Genomic DNA, 21366 nt, shown 5'->3' with positions numbered 1-21366 from the left:
TAACAAACAACACTAAGATTGGCTACACAGAGGGTCAAACAGAGCACAGGAAAATGTGTGGTTTATGTAGGGCTGAGGAAACAAGGAACACCTGGGGAAGTTAACGAGGAGGCGGGGTAACAAACTAGACACTAGGTGAGGACACTGATGAGAGGGCGGGGCTAGGGGCTGAGAAAAGACATCAACAAAACAGAGCCATGTGCTACAGAGACATGGGAGAGAAGACATGGGACAGTATTTATACCAATCAAACCTTTTCACAATTTATTATCTTACAAACATAAACTTAAAATGTATTTTATTCAGATTTTAAGTGACAGACCAACACAAAGAAGCACGTAACTGTGAAGTAAGAAGAAAATGATACATGGTTTTCAAAATTTAGATAAAATAAATATCTGTAAAGTGTGACGTGCAAAAGTATTCAGCCCCTTTGTTCTAAAACCCTTAAATAAAATCCAGAAGTCTTAACGTAATTAGTTAATAGAGTTAATCCATCTTTGTGTAATTTAGTCTCTGTAAAAGCCTCAGTGGTTTATTAGAGAACATTGGTGAACAAGCAGCATCATGAAGACCAAGGAACTCACCAGACAGATCAGAGATAAAGCTGTAAAGTGAATTAAAGCAGGGTTAGGTTTTAAAAACATGTTCCAAGCATTGAGCATCCCAAAAACAAACGAAAAAGTATTCTACAACTGTTTCTACAAACCTACCAAGACATGGCCGTGGTCCACTGAAACTGGGACAGATTGACCCATTGGCCCATGGTCACTCTGGAGGAGCTGCAGAGATCCACAGCTCAGGTGAATCAGGAGAATCTGTATACAGGAGAACTGCCACAAATCTGCCACAAGCCGTGTCAGACTTTTAAAAATAACACCATTTCCACTGTGAAACATGGTGGTGGGAGCATCATGCTTGGGGATGCTCTTCTTCAGCAGGGAGAGGGAATCTGCTCAGAGTTGATGGGACGATGGTTTGAGCTAAATACCACTGAATAATGAATTAATTTAGAATGAGTTTTAAATGTCATCGTATCAAATATAAAATGATTACAAGATGTTATAAGATATTGCAAAAAAAAATATATATATATAATTGTTTTATAGTGCATTGCTTAATTTTAACATTTTTTTTCAGCGAAGAAACAAATGAAGGACAAAGAAGGACACGGGTGAGATCACAGACAAGAAGTAACTTTAATTTAATATTGTGAATTTCGAAAAGTTATTTTACAGCTTTCATCAAAAAAATGATAACAATCTATACAGTAGTTTTTGTTGGTTTTTCCCCATCAATAGAACTGCTCAGTGTGTATCCAGTCAAAGACAAAAAGAGAGAGAGAGAGAGAGAGAGAGAGATGAGAGGATAACAGGAGAGGGAGAGGACCAGCTTTTTTTGGTTTTAGTCTCGGTTTTTCCTACAGAAAAGCTTGTAGCTTCATCAGCTGCCCATCTAAACTCATCATTAAGATGGAACGACGTACAAAGTGTCAGTGTAGAGCAGCTGATCTCCATTCATATCAAAGATAACGAAAAAAATTAAACTAAACGATGAGCTCTCTAAACGCGCAAGAGCAGGAGAGACCAGCCCCAATTCGGCTCTGTCATCAGTGGCTTCAGTTCTGTCTACACACACACACACACACACTCAAACAAACCCAACAGCCAATGGAAAGCCACAGTCTGAATCTGGCGGTTCACAAAAACGCCACTCTAGACTGTTTCACAAAGAGCCGGCACTCTGAAGCCCGATCACTGCGGGTTTAGAACATGTGGGCCAAATGTCTGTTTTCAATATGTGGGCTATTTTTGGCTCACATGCAGATTTTCTATAGGGAGCACTGCCATATTTGTGCCAAAAGTGGACCAGATATGTTCAACAACATGTGGGCCAAATGTCTGTTATCTATATGTAGGCCACTTTTCTCTTACATGCAGATTTTCTGTAGCCAGAACTGCCATATCTGTGCCAAAAATGGGCCCGATACGTTTTGGTACATGTAGGCTAAATGTGCATTTTCAACATGTTGGCTACTTTTGTCTCACATGCAGATGTGCCAAATGCGGACTAGATGTGTTTTAGAACATGTGGGCCAAATGTTTTCAACATTTCAATTTTTTCTCATGCAGATGTTCCATAGGCACCAGTGCCACATCTTTTCCAAAAGCAGAACAGATATGTTTCGGTACATGTGGGTCACATCTGTGCCAAATGTGGACCAGATAAGTTTTGGAACATGAGTGCTAAATGCGCATTTTTAACAGGTGGCCTACTTTTGTCTCACATGTATATATGACAAAAGTGGACCCGATTTTCAACGTGTGATTTTCCATAGGGAGCACTGCCATATCTGTGCCAAAAGTGGGCCAGATAAGTTTTGGAACATAAGGGCCAAATGTCTGTTTTCAATATGTAGGCTACATTGGTCTCACATGCAGATTTTCCATAGGCAGCACTGCCATATCTGTGCCAAAAGTGGGCCAGATTTGTTTGGTACATGTGGGCTACTTTTGTCTCACATGCATTTGTCTCAGATGCATTTTGGAACATGTGGGCCAAATGTCTGTTTTCAACATGTTGTCTACTTTTGTCTCATATGCAGATTTTCCATAGGCAGAACTACAATATCTGTGCCAAAAGTGGGCCATATAAGTTTTACAACATGTGGGCCAAATGTCTGTTATCTATTTGTAGGCCACTTTTGTCTTACATGCAGATTTTCCATAGGCAGCACTGCCATATCTGTGCCAAATATGGACCAGATAAGTTTTGGTACATGTGGGCTAAATGTGCATTTTCAACATGTGGGCTAGTTTTGTCTCACGTACAGATGTGCCAAAAGTGGACCAGACATGTTTTGGTACATGTGGGCTACTTTTGGTTTACATGACAGTGGGCTTTGTGGGCGGTGTGTTTGTGGGCGGGGCTTGGGGCAGGGCTAGGTCTGGGGGCGGGGCTGGCCATAATACAGTAACAATGTAATCATATGTGTCTTTGATCTCTGAATGTGACTGGAAACTTTGCGTTTCGCTAGTGCCAGGATGCTAATCTTTCAGTTTGATTCAGCAGTACTAACGCGTACACACACACTCACACACACATATGCATACACACACATACACACACACACACTGGTGAAAAAGTGTAAAAGTGTGCTACCGTCTGCAGTGTCGGAGCACCGGCACGCCGCTCTCTGAGCTGTTGGTGAACGTGTTCGATACGATATGGCTTTTTAGGATTTTCACTGCCCTCACTGAACCGTGAATCAAACACACACTAACTCACACTTATACACACACTTACACACACCTACACACACACTAACACACACTTACACACATTTACACACACTACAGCACAAACACCAAATTAAAACGCCAGCCTTTTCTTTTAAATTAATAATAAAGTGCTCCCACATCCCCCACAGCAACACACACACACACACACACACACACACACACACAGCTGCTGCAATGCAAAAACATTAAATATGAATCTTACACTCTCTCTCCATACACACACACACACCTCCAAACACAAAACCGCCTCATTATCCTTCATAATCCTCCATAAAACACATACAAAAATTAATAATAATATTCCCTTAACCTTCCCTGCGTGGCTGAGCTGGGTTTATTTAAACAGTATTTAGGTTAAAAAAAGGGGGAAGTGGGTAAAACAGAACAATTTGTGCTTTTTTTCTCGTTTTTACCCCTAAAATCTGACGTAAAAGCGCCCCTGGTACTGTGTAACGGTGCTATAACGGTGGTGATAATGGTAACTGTACATTTGATTGTATGCGATAAACTGGGTTTGCATTGTTAAGGCATCTAAACTGCTGGTACTGGTACGAATGAAAGGAAAAAAGAATAGAATAGACAGAATATACAGATATACAAGCAGGCATAAATAATCAACAAATCCAGAAAAGCAAAGAAAGGAGGAGGAAAAAACGAACAAAAAAAAAAACACAAAAAAAAGAGAAAAAACACGAAAGAGAAAGAAAGTATTTTCATATTTCATCCAAAAAAATCCCCCCTCTAGTTTCAAACACACTCTCAGAAGAGAAGAGCCCATGCATATTATTAGTTTAACAACAGTATCAATTTCTGTAAGCCTCAAAGAGAAAAACGAAAGAAAAAAAAAGATATAGATTTATATATTCATCATATATATTTTTTTAAAAATCTACATAACTAAATACTATCAGAATAAGATGCTACTTTTTGCCATACATTAAAAAATTCAAAAAAAAAAAAAGAAAAGAAAAAAAAAATTTAACTTACAAATTATACAAAAATAGACAATGGCTTTTTTTCATGAACGGAACTCAAAAAATGGAAGCATGACAAAAATCATACAAACATGAAAAACAAAAACAAATGAACAATTTACGAAATTCAACAATTAAACAATTTTAACAATGAATGAAGAAATCGGTGGCTGGCGGACAGACAGACAGAACGGCATGTAGAACATTTACATAGAACAATGTACACAATAATAATAATAAAAAAAAAAACGAGGAAAAAATATCCAAAACGAAAAAAAAAAAAAACAATGTACATAAAACTCGAGAGATAAATACATTATGTATATGGATATTTTACAGAACCTGCTCAGTTTTTAACGTCCAGAATCCAAAAAAAAAACAAACACACAAAAAAAACTGATGCTGTAGCTGATATTCTTTTTGTTTCTCGTTTTTTTTACTTTTTTCTTTTAAATTGGCGATATTTCAAATATTTTGCAGTACAGATCGTTACTGTGATTGATACTAAACTGACAAGCTGCCTTAAGACATTTTAATATAAATATATTTAACAATTTTGCCCAAAATCTACCAAACAAACAAACAAACCAAAAAAAAATGCATATGTACAAAATATATGAGTACTAAAGGGAGCCAATCAAACGGCTGATTGGCTGTTCGTTGGGTGTTTGACACGTTTCCAAGAGCAGGCGATTACAGTGCTGGCGAATTATCAACATCCTCCGATTATTCAAGTCATTTCCTTCACGATCACTATATAAAAAAAACAAGAATTCAAAAAGAAAAAAGAAAGAAAGTGGGAGGATCTAGCAGCCGAACTGAGCGTACACTCATCTTCTCATCTTCTTCTCATCTCTGTTCTTCTTCATCACTTCGTTTGATCCTTCGTAGACGAGCAGAGAGCGAACGAGCAAAAGGTCAAACTCACAGTCTCCAGTTGTTTTTCCTTTTTCTTATTTTAAATATACGATAAAATATGAACAATAACTCAATTAGAATAAATTTTTCTTATGGCTTTAGTGATGCAGCCTCATACGACCATCCATCAAACGCATGTGAAATAATTATAACAAAAATATAAAAAAACACACTAGCTTTGCTTCTAAAATGAAAAAAAAATGTAAAAATAAAATGGCAACAAAACTCAGACATATTCCCTGACATATTCTGGTGTATTGCGATGTATTCTGGTGTTTTTTGGTGTATTCTGGCGTTTTCTGTCATATTCTGGTGTATTTTGATTTGTTTGCGGTTTCTGGTGTATTCTGTCGTTTTCTGGTGTATTCTGACTTTTTTCTGGTGTATTCTGCTATTTTTCTGGTGTATTCTGGCAATTTTCTGGTGTATTCTTCTATTTTTCTGGTGTATTCTGTCGTTTTCTGGTGTATTCTGACTTTTTTCTGGTGTATTCTGCCATTTTTTTCTGGTTTATTCTGATGTTTTCTGGTGAATTCTGGCTTTTGTCTGGTGTATTCTGGCTTTTTTGGCATTGTCTGGTGTATTCTGTCATTTTCTGGTGTATTCTGTCGTTTTCTGGTGAATTCTGGCATTTTTTCTGGTTTATTCTGACGTTTTCTGGTGTATTCTGGCATTTTTTGGCATTTTCTGGTGTATTCTGGCATTTTTTCTGGTGTATTCTGACGTTTGGCATATTTTGGCGTTTTTTTTTAAACATATGTAAAAATGAATGAACCAGCATGTACCTGAAATATTGAAACATTTAACATCACTGAAGGATGACATGGCAGTACATAATATTAATAATAATAATAATAATAATAATAATAATAATAATAATAATAATAATAATAATAATAAAAAACAAAGCAAATATTTTTGAAAATTTGAAATTTGAAATTTTGAATTTTTGAATTTTTGAAAATTTCAGAATACAGCAATTTTGAAAATATGAATTTTTGAAAATGTTACATTTTTAAATTTTGAAAATGTTGAAAATTAGAATGTTCCTTATTTTCACTTGGATGAGTGTTGACCTTTTGACCTCTTATTCTGACTCGTTAAAAAAGATTTCTGCCGTTTTCCTCACGCAAAGCAACGTCCAGCTCCATCAGCCTCACAGCTCCCGCTCTGGTAGTGTCCTATAGTGTGTTTATGGTACAGTTCCAATATAAAAGGCAAACAAACAACGTCCATTTCATCAAAAAAAGCCCAAAACCGGCAAACGAAAGCGGGCCGTCGCTCTCTCTCCGCGCAGGTAGTGTTCGTGGGGGCGTGTCCTTCAGCAGAGGAGCCTGAAAAAGAAAAATCTAGAAAAAGTCCAGCCGTTGCCGCAGCAGCTGCAGCACACTCGCCGTTCCCGTTCTGGTGAGATCTGTGATGAAAAAGGCCTGAGTTTAAAGTCTGAGTTTATGTCTGTTTCTCTGCTTCCCACTCGCAGTCGTCTGCAGTTCAGACCGGTGGGTTCGAGCTTCAGCCCAGATCAAATGTGTCTCTTCAGCAGCCTGGAGCCTCTACATAGGAGGAACGATCATCCCCGGGATCGCTGTTCACAAAAAAAGAGAGAGAGAGAGAAAACGAAGAGTTAGAAAACCATTCATGCATCTACTTTCACTTACAGTCCAAAGTTCCAGACTAAATATTCGCTAACATCAGGGTAAATGAATTACTTCAAACAAGAACAAGGGCTGTGATGATTTCCCACTTAATCTAACCAGCCTTCGCACCTCAAATCTCTCTATTTTAGGGATCCTTAGGCTAGTCTTTAACTGTGCACTGTGCAGCTTGGTTCAGGGCGTGTCAGTGTGTCTTTGCTATCGTAACAACAGGAAAAGTATGTACTAAAGTAACTACTAATTCTTTTAATTAATCATTGGTGTGTTTTTTGGTGTAACGTGAAACAAACAGAATAAATCAGAGTGTCACTTGCTCATCATTCACCTATATTAAGAGCCAGGTGAGCTCTGACTTTGGTGGATTGATATTTTAACAGCGCAGCTGCCTGGACGTGTCCAACGCTACATCCTTATCTAAAGTAAATTTTAATACCTGTTCAATGGTTAATACAACATACAAAAAGTAGACAGTAGAAAGGTAAAAATAAGGAGTATTTTAGATTGCCCTCTGCAGAAACACAAATGAACAGCAGAGAGAATATAATTTTACAGAAGCCCTAGATATTCGCGGTTCTCCATCACGCTCTGAGCGGTGGCGCTGGCTCTGAGACGCGGGGCGGCGTGTGATTCCCAGAGCAGAGGTAAAGATAATCTTTGTTCAGCTCCATCCGTCTCGCTTTCTGTACGTCCTCCATGTTTAATTAGAGTCATTGTCAGGATAAATAGTCGCTGGGTTTTATGGTTGTAAATCAGTCCCCCCTCCCATCAGGGACCCATTATGTGAACAATTCATCCACCCAATTAGTGATAAGACTACAGGACAGCCTGCCTGTCTGCAGCGTGATGGAGAGAGGCTCTGGAGCGCTGCAGGACTACAGGAGCCTAACGCTACATCCCTAAAGTACCTGAAGTACCTACAGTACCTGCGGTACCTACATCCCTACAGTATCTACAGTACCTATAGTACTTGAAGTACCTGCGGTACCTACAGTACCTTCAGTACTTACAGTACCTACAGAACCTACAGTATCTACAGTACCTACAGTAGCTACAGTACCTACAGTACCTGCAGAACCTACAGTATCTACAGTACCTACAGTAGCTACAGTACCTACAGTATCTACAGTACCTACAGTATCTACAGTACCTACAGTACCTGCAGAACCTACAGTATCTACAGTACCTGCGGTACGTACAGTATCTACAGTACCTACAGAACCTGCAGTAACTGCAGTACCTACAGTACCTAGAGTACCTACAGTACCTATAGAACCTACAGTGCCTGCAGAACCTACAGTACCTGCAGTACCTACAGTACCTACAGAACCTACAGTATCTACAGTACCTACAGTATCTACAGTACCTACAGTACCTGCAGAACCTACAGTATCTACAGTACCTACAGTATCTACAGTACCTACAGTAGCTACAGTACCTACAGTACCTGCAGAACCTACAGTATCTACAGTACCTACAGTATCTACAGTACCTACAGTAGCTACAGTACCTACAGTACCTGCAGAACCTACAGTATCTACAGTACCTACAGTATCTACAGTACCTACAGTAGCTACAGTACCTACAGTACCTGCAGAACCTACAGTATCTACAGTACCTGCAGAACCTACAGTATCTACAGTACCTGCGGTACGTACAGTATCTACAGTACCTACAGAACCTGCAGTAACTGCAGTACCTACAGTACCTAGAGAACCTACAGTACCTATAGAACCTACAGTACCTGCAGAACCTACAGTACCTGCAGTACCTACAGTATATACAGTACCTACAGAACCTACAGTATCTACAGTACCTACATTCCTACAGAACCTACAGTACCTACAGTACCTATAGTATCTACAGTACCTACAGTACCTACCTCCCTAAAGTACCTACAGAACCTACCTCCCTAAAGTACCTACAGAACCTACAGTACCTATAGAACCTACGGTACCTGCAGAACTTACAGTATTTACAGAACCTACAGTACCTACATCCCTACAGAACCTGAGCTTAGTGTACATGCAGAATATATACAGCATGTACGAGCTTAAGGGACGAACACACGTCTTAGTAGTTTTAGTTTTTAATTTCTGGTTAATTGCGAGGTAAAAAAAAACCTTTACCTATTGTTTTGGGTTATTTGGATAACTTTGTGATGTAAGCACAGTCCAGATATTTGAATTGGCACCAACCATCAGTGTGTATTTATTCCCACAATGGGCTACCTTCTCTTTTAGGTTTACATGTAAAGTTTATTTAAATAATGATTGACTGGCTGTTCTTGGGTCAGTGTGACTGTCAGTGTATAGTCATTTCACCTTGAGCTTCATTCTATTTTGTGCTTACATGTACAGTATATTTTAAATAATAGTTTACTGGCTGTTCTCAGGTCAGTGTGACTGTCAGTGTGTAGTCATCCCACCATGGACTACCTTCTCTTTTAGGTTTACATGTACAGTATACAAAAAAAATGGTTAAATGACTGGTACTGGGTGTTGTAGGCATTAAGGACAAGCTAATAAAGAATTATACCACTTTTTATAAGAGAGGTTTACTGGTTTTATTTCACAGTAATAAATAAATACAATGACTTACTTTTTTCATTGTGAATTAATTGTGAGCGATGTCAAGTCCCAAATATATCTAATATAGTGAAAGTAAATATTTAAGTATTGTATGCAGGTTACATTAAAAATGAGTTTAACTCAATTCAGAGTGTAAGTAAAATTGACTTATTTTGTAAGGCAGTTGGTGTGCATGCTTTTTTAGTAAGGTTAATTAATTCAAGTTAACTGTGTGGTGGAGGAGGAGGTGGTGTTGGTGGTGGTGCTTCTCAAAAGCAGTGTTTCAATAGAAATAAAGGAGAAATAAAGGATGAATCGCGCTTTACTTCTCGTTCCCTCGAGACGGAATCACATTTGTTGTTCATTTATTCCTTTGCATGACGGACGACAAACAAACCCGGGAAGCGATAAATAAACCGAGCCTGAAATTTCATTCGCTGACCCTCGTTGACTCGCCTGCTCTACACAAACAGTCAGAGTACAGATAAATGCCATGTGCTGCTCAGAGCCTGAGAGCCTCATAAACCAATAACTCACCAGCAACACAAGAACAAAAACAACTGCATACATTTAAGCTCTCAATGAGTGATGGAGGAGAGAGAGAGAGGGAGAGAGAGAGGGAGAGAGAGAGAGAATGGGAGAAAAAAAAATATATATATATAGAGAGAGAGACCATGCTAACAAAAAATGCCAGTTCAGGCTTTTTAAGCTGGTTGACCAACAATAATTGACTTATCAATATTGACTTATCATACAATAAACTAGTGCATCTCAAAAAATTATAACATCATTGAAAAGTTACTTTATTTCAGTAATTTAGTTCAAAATGAGAAACTCATATATTATATAAGTATATATGTATCACACACAGAGTGATCTATTTTCATGCCCTAATGAAGAATTACACCATTGAAAAGGGTGTCATCTGTTGATGTTTCGGTCATTAAAAGTCTGTCAGACAGTTTAAACCCAATTTATCGTTGTGATTAAGCTCCGCCCACTAGATCGCATTTTGATTTTATTCAGATTTTATAAATATAATGATGTGTTTTATTTTTTATTTCAAATTTTTATCCCATTTTCTCCCCAATTTACAAGGCCAATTATCAAACCAACTCTGCCTCTTTTTGAACTTTTTGCCAAGCAGCATCACAGCACTAACACTCGGAGGAAAGCGCAGCAACTCTGAGTGGTTCTGATACATCAGCTCACAGATGCAGCCTTGTGCTGATCCACATCACCCTAGGAGTTATGAATAGAGGAAAGAGCACCATCTACTGTACTGTACCCACCCAGAGAGAGCAAGACCAATTGTGCTCTCTCAGGGCTCTGGCAGCTGATGGAAATCTGCATTAATGGGATTTGATTTACAGAATTAACAGTATTGCAATATATTGTAATATACTGTAATGATACATATCTTTTGACAAGTTCTAACCAATACACAGTCCTACTTTCCAATCATATTTACCAAGTGAAATTAGAGGAGTTTAACAGTGAAAGTAATAGAGTGATAATAAAGAGATAAAGACGTAACTGAGTGAAAGAAAGACAAAGAAAGCTAGGGAAGACTCCCAGCACTTCCAGCAGCATCTCCTTCCTCTGCAGATCCCCTCACCACTGGAGGTGCAGATTTCTCGTACGCCATATTGGCCATATTGGCTGTGTATTGACTGTCTCTCTGCATGCTGCTCTAATTCCCAGGCCATTTCCTGAGTGTCCTGGGCTCAGTTATAGGGGGGGTGGAGGTCAGGGGCTCTGGGTGAAGATCAGCACAGTGAGAGGAAACTCCCACAGCAGCCTGATAACCTAGACCTGCATAATACTCTTTATTTATTCCTACATAGTAAATTAAGTGATCCAGACTATGAAGTAACTCATACTAAATCATGTAGAAACTTAAAGGAGAACTCTGGTGTAAAATGGACTTTTGTTGTAGTAAAACATGATAAAAGTTCTTACCTTTGATGAATAGCACACCTCCGTTCTCCCACAGCGTTCAGAGATCCAGAAATTTTAACAGTTTGTCCAATACCCTTCAGACTGGGTGATACGGGGCATAATTTACCCTGATAAATCACTTTTTCCACCGTTATCCAACTCACAGTAGCTCCACACCTTCTTACTAGAATCTGGAGAGCCCTGACATTTAAAATGCATAGCGTAGCAGCCGGCACCAGGAGGCAGGCTATGCTGAGTCTATGTAGATATGTCTATGTCATTACCAGTACAGTGATGGCGGCGCTCTGAGCTAAAGCTAGTAGTGTTATAGGATGTAAACAGTGGTGTTTAATAAGCTTCTTGTGCACTTTTTTAAGTTATTAATGCCTCGTTTTAAATGCTCTCTGGATTCTAGCAAGGAGGTGTGGAGCTACTTTGAGCTGGATAACGGTGTAAAAAGCAATTTATCAGGGTAAATTATGCCCCGTGTCACCCAGTCTGAAGGGTGTTTGGACAAACTGTTAAAATTTCTGGATCTCAGAACGCTGTTGGAGAGGGGAGGTGTGCTATTCATCAAAGGTAAGAACTTTTTATCATGTTTTACTACAACAAAATAAAGTCAATTTTACACCAGAGTTCTTCTTTAAAAGTGTTAAGAAAACTAAAATACTCTGTGAAGAAGCATTTAGGTGCTCTTATCTGGGGAGCTGTTAACTTGCATTTGTTTCTGAGGCTGGAAACTCTGATAAAATATTGCTCTTTCATTCCTGATGAGTGCCAGTTTCATCATCATAACATTTTTAATGGTGTTTTTGGCGACTGCACTTGAGGATATTTTCAAAGTTCTTAAAATTCTTCTTTTCAGACTGACTAACCTTCATTTACTTCTTTCATTTGTCACTTTTTTCCAATTTTTCTCATAATCTGGATTCGAACATTACTCAAATATTCACTATTCACTGTATACCTGCAACTCTACTTCTTCACTACTTTACAACTGATAAAACTTGCACTCTGGATCTCCTTTTATATGCTGTGTATTTATCTTTATATCTGTTTTATTATTATTTTATTTTCATTTTATTGTTTTTATTTTATTTTATCTTTAAATGTATCTTATTTGAACAGTTGCTCAGACTATGATATCACAATTTTACTCTCCTTAAATCCTTAAATCCTTGAAACACATTAAGAGGCAAGAAATTCAAGTAATTAACTTTTGATGAGTTCAGCACAGCTGTTAACTGAAAGCCTGAATTCCAGGTGACTCTACCTCATAAATCTAACTGAGAAAATATAGCAGAGATGTGTAAAACTGTCTAATCTAAGAAAGAGGAGCTTCTTTGAAGAATGTAAAATATATTTTTTTTCCTTAATAATTCCATTTCCCTTTTTCTTTACAGTTTGGATAAATTTAGTATTAATCTACAATACAGAACATTTTAGACTAATAAAAAACACTGAATTAAAGTAGTATCCAAACTTTTGTCTGGTGCTAATCATGAATAAGTACTCTAAAGGTGGGAATCTGTCTGTTAAGTGTTAGTTAATGATAAATATATTGTATTAATGTGTTTTTATTAGAGCAGGATGTACTGTACACCAAACACACTAAAATAAAGCACTGCTGAAAACACTCAGCTCACTGACAACACCGACACCAGTGCGCTGGGAAGAGCAGACATGGGAAACAGGAAGTCAGGCAGGAAATGAAACACATATGGCATGCTGTGGGTGACGGACAGCAGGCCCCCAGTGGAGGAGAGCAGTGTGGATAGAGCTGAAGCAGGAAGACGTGCAGAAGGTCAGAGTGATGAGCAGATTAACCCTTTCAGTCACAAACAGAGAAATTCTTTAAAAATATTCGGAACAAATTACAAACCATTAAACTAAAGCTAGGATAGGGGTTGAAATGGTTTAAGTGGAGGACAAAAGGTAATTTCTGAAGTGATTTCTGTAACTGATCACTTTGGTGTTGATTTTATCACTGCGTTTTTATCTAATAATGTATAATGTTTAATAATATTGAATTAAACAACAGTGCTTCTGAATAAATCTACACTGATGTGCATGGTGATCTGGAAATGAGGTGTGTTCAGGTAAATTTCACGCGTAGTTCTCCGTATCTTGGCAATGGAAAACACGAATTTAATGAATTTAACCTACAGAAATGTGTACATTGCTATCTTGGCAGTGAATGTGTAGTTGTTACGCACTCATGGACACACAGCAGTGCACAAACCCACCTTTTCCATAAACAATAAACAGAATAATCGAGTGTGAATGAGCAGGTCAGTTTCCTCTGCTGAGTAGAAAGAAGTGTTGGACACCTCCAGGTAGCTGCGCCCTAAAAATAGCAATCTGCCAAAGTCAGAGCTCACCTGGCTCTTGCAAGGTGTACTTTTCCTGTCGTTATGATAGCAAACCCGCCCTAAATCAAGCTGCACAGTGTGACTAAATGACTAAAAATAGCTATAGTAGGGAACTTAAAGGGCTCAAAGGGTTAATAGATGGAGGGAAAGAAAAAGAGAGAGAAAAAGAGAGAGAGAGAGAGAGAGACGGGCGAGTGTCACATACTTCAGGAGAAGGCCAGTCCCTGCAGGGAGCTGGTTGTGGAATACTTGCTAGAGTCCACAAAAGACTGATCTACTGGAGGCGGGAAGAGGGGCGGAGTCACAGGGAGGATGGAGGGAGGGAAAAAAGAGAAAGAACAGTTTTATTCTTGTTGAACGAGAGAAAGAGAGAGAGAAAGAGAGAGAGAGAGGAGATGAGTCAGGGCCACAGAAGATCAGGGTTAGTGCAGGACAGACTTATATATACAGATTTATTACAGCTGTATGCAAACTGATTATGTATGTATGTATACGTTGTGAGGTGTTATCTTGTGAGTGAGATGGAACACTGGTTAATGTGATCCTCCCTGGGGCATGGCAAAAATCATGGGACACGTTCCATCACGTGTCAGAGTATTATTATAATAGGCTATACACCACATTATACACTGATGGAAGTGGACTGGCAAAGTCATCTGCTTTTGGTTAATTAGCTTACATTAGTTACATTAATTACATTATTTCAAAAGAAAGCTTTTTTTTGCCTTTTTTGTTGTACTTTTTTTCAATTTATTTAAATGAACAAACACCCTTTAATATCAGAAAATACAACCAAAGTAAATACAAAAAGCAGATAATCTGAGTAATAATATTGAATTAACTGTGATTAAATATGTTTCTTGGATAGCTGGATTCAATGTCTCCAGCCACGACTAGGCCTGATTACTGCCAGACATGTAGAATCAAGAAATCACTTAAAGAACAGAATCTATCTGACAAGGAAAAGGTTGCAAAGTCATTTCCAAAGCTTTGGGACTTCAGTGAACCACATTGAGAGCTATTATTCACTATTGGAAAAAATATGGAATATTGGTGGACCTTTCCAGGAGTTACTACATTTTTGGCCTACCAAAATTACACCAAAAGGGCATGGACAACTCATCTAGGAGGTCACAAAAGAACCCAGAACAACCAACCTAAAGAACTGCAGGTCTCACTTGCCCTAGCAAAGATCAGTCTTCATGAATGATTCATTAACAAGAAAGAAACTCGACTTGTTTGCAGTTGTTGCCAGCAAGGTTATCAGGTTTATGGGGCAAATACTTTTTTGACATAGCGACCTAGGGCCAGGTTGATGTTTAGATGTTTAGATGTATTTTTTACCATAATAATTGAAATAATCATTTAAAAACTGCTTTTTATTTTTACTCAGGTTATGTTTGTTGATCTAAAACATGTAAGTATGATAAAAAAATAAAGTAAATTAGTTAAATCCATTGAAAATGCACAGGATTAGCATTTTAGAATATCAGTTTCACTTTTTAATGAATCAAGTGGGTTTTTAAACTATTCAGTGGTGATTCCAAACTTTTGAACACTAGAATAAGTAGTGCTAAAGAAGTGTAAAAGTGATAAACTTGATAAATGATAATAATAAAAAATTGATTCTATATTTAATCAATTAATAGCCATTGAATAAAACACAATTAATCTGAGTGTGTCCGAGCTGTGTCCACCTGTCCGGCAGGTGGGCGCCCTCACCTTGCAGGCCGTTGCCGTTGGCGCTGGTGCAGGTGGGTGGGGGCGAGGCTTGGGGCCGGACCACCGGGGCAAAGGCGCTCTTCTGCTTGACGGCCGACACCATGTTGGCGGGAGAGAAGGAGAAGATGCCCGAGGAGCTGCTGCAGTTGGAGGGCAGGCTGGTGGAGGAGGCCATGGTGGGACTGGAAGGGACGACTGAGGGGGAGGAGTCAGGAGGGGCGGGGCATGGGGAGGGGCAGGGGGAGGGGCAGAGAAGGGGGCGGGTGAGGAGAGAGCGGATGGGTGAGAACATGCCTCATAGTCCTACAGCGTACGGACAACACAGGAGAACGGGACACGGAGACGGCAGTCACTGAGCACGCTCAGAATCATCACCATCCAATAATATCCATCCAATAATATCCATCCAGTAATACTCATCATTTTATCTTATCACGATTCCACAAGCGATTATCATTCAAAAGTTCGGAATCACTTCTTTCAGTTATATATAATAATTATGAGTCCAAATCTGTTGCACAGAATATTCTGCAAAACGTCACGGCATCCCATAATACCACGATACCTATGACATTACAATAAAAGCAAATAAATAAATTAATCACACATTTTGATAGTTAAAACTATCTTATTTTATTTTAATACCATTTTAAGTAAGTATATAAATATACTGTAACAATTAAATATTTATTATATATGTTAACTTCTCTTTTATTTTAATACAGTTTATTTTGTATAATTTGTTCCAAAAACATTACAATATACTAAATATAGAACATATAGCTTGTTTTACTATCCTATGTCATTTGTATTTAACTTTATTATTATTATTATCATCATTTTTTATCATTTGTTTTAGACCTATGCCTTATTAGACCTTGTTATGTTTTTATATGATTTATCTTTTATTTTATTGTAATTCAGTTTTTGTATAATTTGCTCTAAAATACTAAATAAAACGTATAAAAATATGTATAAACACATTATTAACATTTATTGTGGAGATTCTATTCTAACTTTTGAACGTTACTGTAATAAATGTACAATGAAAATTGGTATTTGTTTTGTTTTATTTATTTATTATCATTATTTTGTATTACTACGATTATTATTATTATTATTATTATTATTATTATTATTATAACTATTTATTTATCTATTTTCAATATAAATATAATTGCTTAATATATACTCCTTATATGAACCCATATTATTGTATTATCATACTAACTATATAACTTGCTATAGGCAGTTTTATTATCCTATTTTATTTATATTAAATTATTTTTATTATTATTATTATTATTATTTTTTTTTTTTACTATTTGTTTTAGACCTTATTGTGGCGCATCATTGTGTGTGTATTTGCGTATTGTGTTTTTGGAATAATAAATAATATATATATATTTTAAAAATTACTGTTATTAATTACATATATGTCAGGATTTTATTGATAAAAGCTCTAAACTATGAGAGCAGAAGTTCCTTCTGATCCTACAGTAACAGAGACTGTGTTAACCACCACCCCCCCCCCCCCCCCATCATCACCCCTCCTCCCACGTTCTGATTGGCTCCTCCTTTGTCTAGTAATACACTAAGAGCATTTTCTCCCTGAACGATTTTACAATCACTGACGTCGTATTTCACCGGCTCTGATCTCATGTTCTGCCTTTATTGTTGTTATTATCTCCTGCTTAAATTTTATGGCTCTTTCCCAAGAAAATTCTCTTGATAATGTCATAATCCATTTATGAAGGCCTAACTAATCAATTAATGAAAATTGGAGCCTGTAAAGTCCTGCCCTCTCGCATTGATTGAAAGTGTCTGTGCCGAGTCGCCGAGCCTGTTAAAATACTTGTTAACATCCCCGAATCAAAGTAGTGAAATTGAATTGCTTCTCCTGCAATTAGTTTATTGATTTAATTAAGACCCTTTAATTTAGAAGCTGCAGTAGAAGATTGGTGTTATACGAATGGCTGGGCGTTACGGTCAGGACGCTCCAGAAGAAAGAGGGAGCATTTATCTCTGTTCTTTTAAAGACCAGCTGCAGAGGAAAGGCGTGTCGATTGTTTTTATCACACTCTCTAACTGTGGTGAGTATTTCTGTATTTCTGTATTTTCACCATTAGTATTATTATAATTATATTATAAAATTAACACTTTCAGACCTGAATTATGTTCCAGTGATGGGAAAATATCATAATATAAGAAGCTGTTTTTTTCTGTGATGTACAGTACAGGTCAAAAGTTTGGACACACCTTCTCTTTTTCAGTGCATTTTCTTTATTTTCATGGCTGTTTACATTGTAGATTCTCACTGAAGCATCAAAACTATGAATGAACACATGTGGAGTTTTATATTTAACAAAAGAGGTGTTCCAGTAAGCCAGGGCAATATTATCTAGCGGTTCCTTCCACGAAGCTTGTTTTACACAGTAAATGGGAAGGCTACATTCCAATATACTCAAAAGAGCTAACTAGCGCTTAGCGTGGGTAATGCTAATGCTGCTCCAGCAGTGATAGCCGGGATTATCATCAGGCTACAGGCTGATAATACTCACTTATACCATGTAGCTTGTTTTACATGGAAAACAGGAAGTCTACATTCCAATATACTCAAAAGAACTAACTAGCGCTTTTGTGAGGGTAATGCTAATGCTGCTCCAGCAGTGATAGCCAGGATTATCAGCAGGCTACAGGCCGATAATACTCACTCATACCATGCAGCTTGTTTTACACAGTAAACAGGAAGGCTACATTCCAATATACTCATAAGAGCTAACTAGCGCTTAGCGTGGGTAATGCTAATGCTGCTCCAGCAGTGCTAGCCAGGATTATCAGCAGACTACAGGCCGATAATAGTCACTCATACCATGCAGCTTGTTTTACACAGTAAACAGGAAGGCTACATTCCAATATACTCATAAGAGCTAACTAGCGCTTAGCGTGGGTAATGCTAATGCTGCTCCAGCAGTGCTAGCCGGGATTATCAGCAGACTACAGGCCGATAATAGTCACTCATACCATGCAGCTTGTTTTACACAGTAAACAGGAAGGCTACATTCCAATATACTCATAAGAGCTAACTAGCGCTTAGCGTGGGTAATGCTAATGCTGCTCCAGCAGTGCTAGCCGGGATTATCAGCAGACTACAGGCCGATAATAGTCACTCATACCATGCAGCTTGTTTTACACGGTAAACAGGAGGGCTACTGTCTGATATACTCGAAAGTGCTAATTAGTGCTTAGAGTGGTTAGCAGGTAATGCTAATGCTGCTTCTGCAGTGCTAGCCGGGATTATCAGCAGACTACATGCTGATAATACTCACCTCTGAATGGCAAAAGAGCTAACTAGTGCTTAGCATGGTTAACGAGTAATGCTAATGCTGCGTCAGCAGTGCTAGCCGGGGTTCGCAGCAAGCTACAGTCCGATATACTCACCTCTGACTGGTGAAAGAGCTAGCGCTTAGCTAGCACACTTAGCAGCAAAGTTTAAGTGTGCATCATAGTGCGAAAAATACAATATTTTGTAGAAGTTCAATGCTATATCGGTGCATAAAAAAAATCAAGTAATTAACTCTTGATGAGTTCAGCACAGCTGTTAACTTAAATTAAGGTGTTTCCAAACTTAGAACAGGTACTGTATCTGTTATTCTTGTATATAAGCTTGCCATTTTTTCCTGTATGTGTTCTGGTAGTGGTTCTGAGAGTATGTACAGTATGGTGGTCTGTACTCACTGGCGTAGGGGGAGTTGGCGGCCGAGCCGTTGAGGAAGTTGGGCGAGCCTCCCAGCGTGGTCATGCCGCTGTTGCCGTAGCCGTTCATACTCGTGCTGACCGTGCTGTAGCTGCTCTGCTGGGGGGTGGAGCTCGGCACGTAACCGTGAGGAGATACGCTGCTTGTGTTCCGACTGAAACCTGATATGGAGACACAAAAACACAGAACTCAACACTGAACACTTAGTGGTAACTTGCTCTTATAGCCTTCAACACTCCTTCAATGGTGGTGTAGTGGTTAGCACGTTCGCCTCCTGGCACTGGGGTCCTGGGTTCAAGTCTCTATCTGGGTGGAGTTTCTTCTGGGGACTCTGGTTTCTTTCCACAGTCCAAAAACATGGAGATCAGGTAAATTGGATATTTTAAATTGCTTAGAAAATTGGATACCCTAAAAATTGCTCAGCGAAACAGCTCCTCAGTGCCCAATTCAGTCCTCCAGGTGGACAGTTGTTTCCGGTTAAGAGTATGCTGTACATAATTGGCTGCTGCTTCTCACCTTGTGTGTTGATTGTGTGTGGAATGTAAATGTAAGTATCCTTGAGTGCCTTAAAGGTGGAAAGCACTATATAAGTGTAATTATAAGTAAGTAAGTAAGTAGTAAACTCTTAACGGGAAGGTAGCTTGGAGGGAGTGACTACACACTGATGGCCCCAAGCTTTTCGATGGCCAATGGAATTAGTTGTGGGTGTTGCCATCCCGGGTCATATCTTGTGTGTTGAAGTTTGAAAGTAACTTAATTTCATTGTTCCCACTAGAAATATGTTACGTGAGCCAGACGTGAGGTAGAGTCATACAGATCCTTTTACATAAATTACCTTACATTACATTACATTTATGAACCAAGTGGTTAAATTTACATGAATTACGAGAGACGGGCATGGTTAACATAAAAAGGGCAGTTAGAAAAATGGCAAAATGGGGCAATACCCAGGAAATCCAGCAGGTAAAAAGGGCAAGGCAAAAAGAGAGGTCTAAATACAAATATAGGTCAACAACACTAAACAAACAATACAGAGGGCAAGGCAAGATAATAGTCAAAAATACAAAATGAGACAATAACAAAAAAGGCAAAAACAAAGGAAATGCATAGTAGAAAAGCTAGATTTAATACTAGATTCAATACCAGATAAGGAGTAACTGAAACATGGGGGTATTTATACAAACACAGACAGGTGTGAGCAATCAGAAGCACGGGGAGCGTGAACATCCAAGCCTCACATGATCAGCATAGTACTAAAGTTTGGGCGTGAGTGCATGCTGGGAGTTGGAGTCTTTAATGTGTGTGGGCTGACCCCCATATTTATTTGATCTAAAGAAATGCTTTGAATTCATTTTAAGATAAAATAGAAAACATGATTGTGTCAATGGTATAGTATAGTGTAAAAGCAACAGCCAATCAAAACCAATCAAAATTACTAAACTTTTTTTAGTATGTTATCTGTACTTAACTTTAGTTACTTTAGTTTGTTCACAGCTTATCTACATGTAGGCAAAATATGAACTTTCCAAATCATTAGGAACCTTCAGGTATGTTTTGCTCCTGATCTATATTTTCTACGATTCTGTCAGTAATAAAAAATGAGATTCTGAGAGAGTGTATATGGAGTGTGTATGGAGTGTGTGAGGTGAGGTGAGGTGGTGTTAAAGGGGGAAACAGGGGGGATAAAGACTATAAATATACATCAAGTCTTTAAATGCTGACATGGGTGAAAGCAGCAGGAAGTTCTGGCTGCTGGATTCCCCGCTGTCGGCTACAAAGCCGGCGCTCGCCGTGCCGCCGCTTACTGTTCACCCTCCACACTTTCATCCGTCGCCTGATAGATTACCGCTGACTTAACACAAATCACTCACTGTCACCACGGCCAGGGAGCGACAGAGCGAAGCCAGCCTCTGAATGCTGTCTACCTCTCTCTTTTCTTTAGTTTAAAAATCCCTCTCTCTGTCTCTCTCTCTTTCTCTGACTCTTACTGAACCTCTCTCACCCCAAAACATCAGGCTGAGTTTGCCACCGACACCCACACAGACAGAAATTATGGTTATGAGTATGGATTGAACCCATGAACCCAGGTGCTGACATCTCTGTGTTTCTGGGATGGAATATGTTTGTAGCCAGGTTAGCTTTTAGCCTACTGCTAATT

The 21366-nt window shown here is 38.5% G+C and overlaps 1 protein-coding gene across 4 annotated transcripts in view; it reads right to left on the bottom strand.

The window, feature by feature from the left end:
• Nucleotides 1-1175: 1175 nt before the first annotated feature.
• ebf1a (EBF transcription factor 1a) overlaps nucleotides 1176-21366 on the bottom strand; it is a 273661-nt gene continuing 253470 nt past the window's right edge. The window contains exons 14-17 of one of the 4 annotated variants that reach the window (XM_049483892.1): nucleotides 19190-19369; nucleotides 15452-15646; nucleotides 13935-14006; nucleotides 1176-6779 (exon numbers count right to left, since the gene is read on the bottom strand). In XM_049483892.1, coding sequence (XP_049339849.1) covers nucleotides 13936-14006; nucleotides 15452-15646; nucleotides 19190-19369 — 446 coding nt within the window. In that variant the 3' untranslated portion in view covers nucleotides 1176-6779; nucleotide 13935. The remainder of the gene's footprint in view (nucleotides 6780-13934; nucleotides 14007-15451; nucleotides 15647-19189; nucleotides 19370-21366) is intronic. The other 3 variants (XM_049483893.1, XM_049483894.1, XM_049483895.1) reach the window with 3 other exon arrangements.

The sequence above is a fragment of the Astyanax mexicanus genome, chromosome 10 (assembly GCF_023375975.1).
Source record: "Astyanax mexicanus isolate ESR-SI-001 chromosome 10, AstMex3_surface, whole genome shotgun sequence".
NCBI classification, from domain to species: domain Eukaryota; kingdom Metazoa; phylum Chordata; class Actinopteri; order Characiformes; family Acestrorhamphidae; genus Astyanax; species Astyanax mexicanus.
The sequence above is the reverse complement of the archived record's forward strand: the minus strand, read 5'-3'. Positions and strand labels throughout refer to the sequence as shown.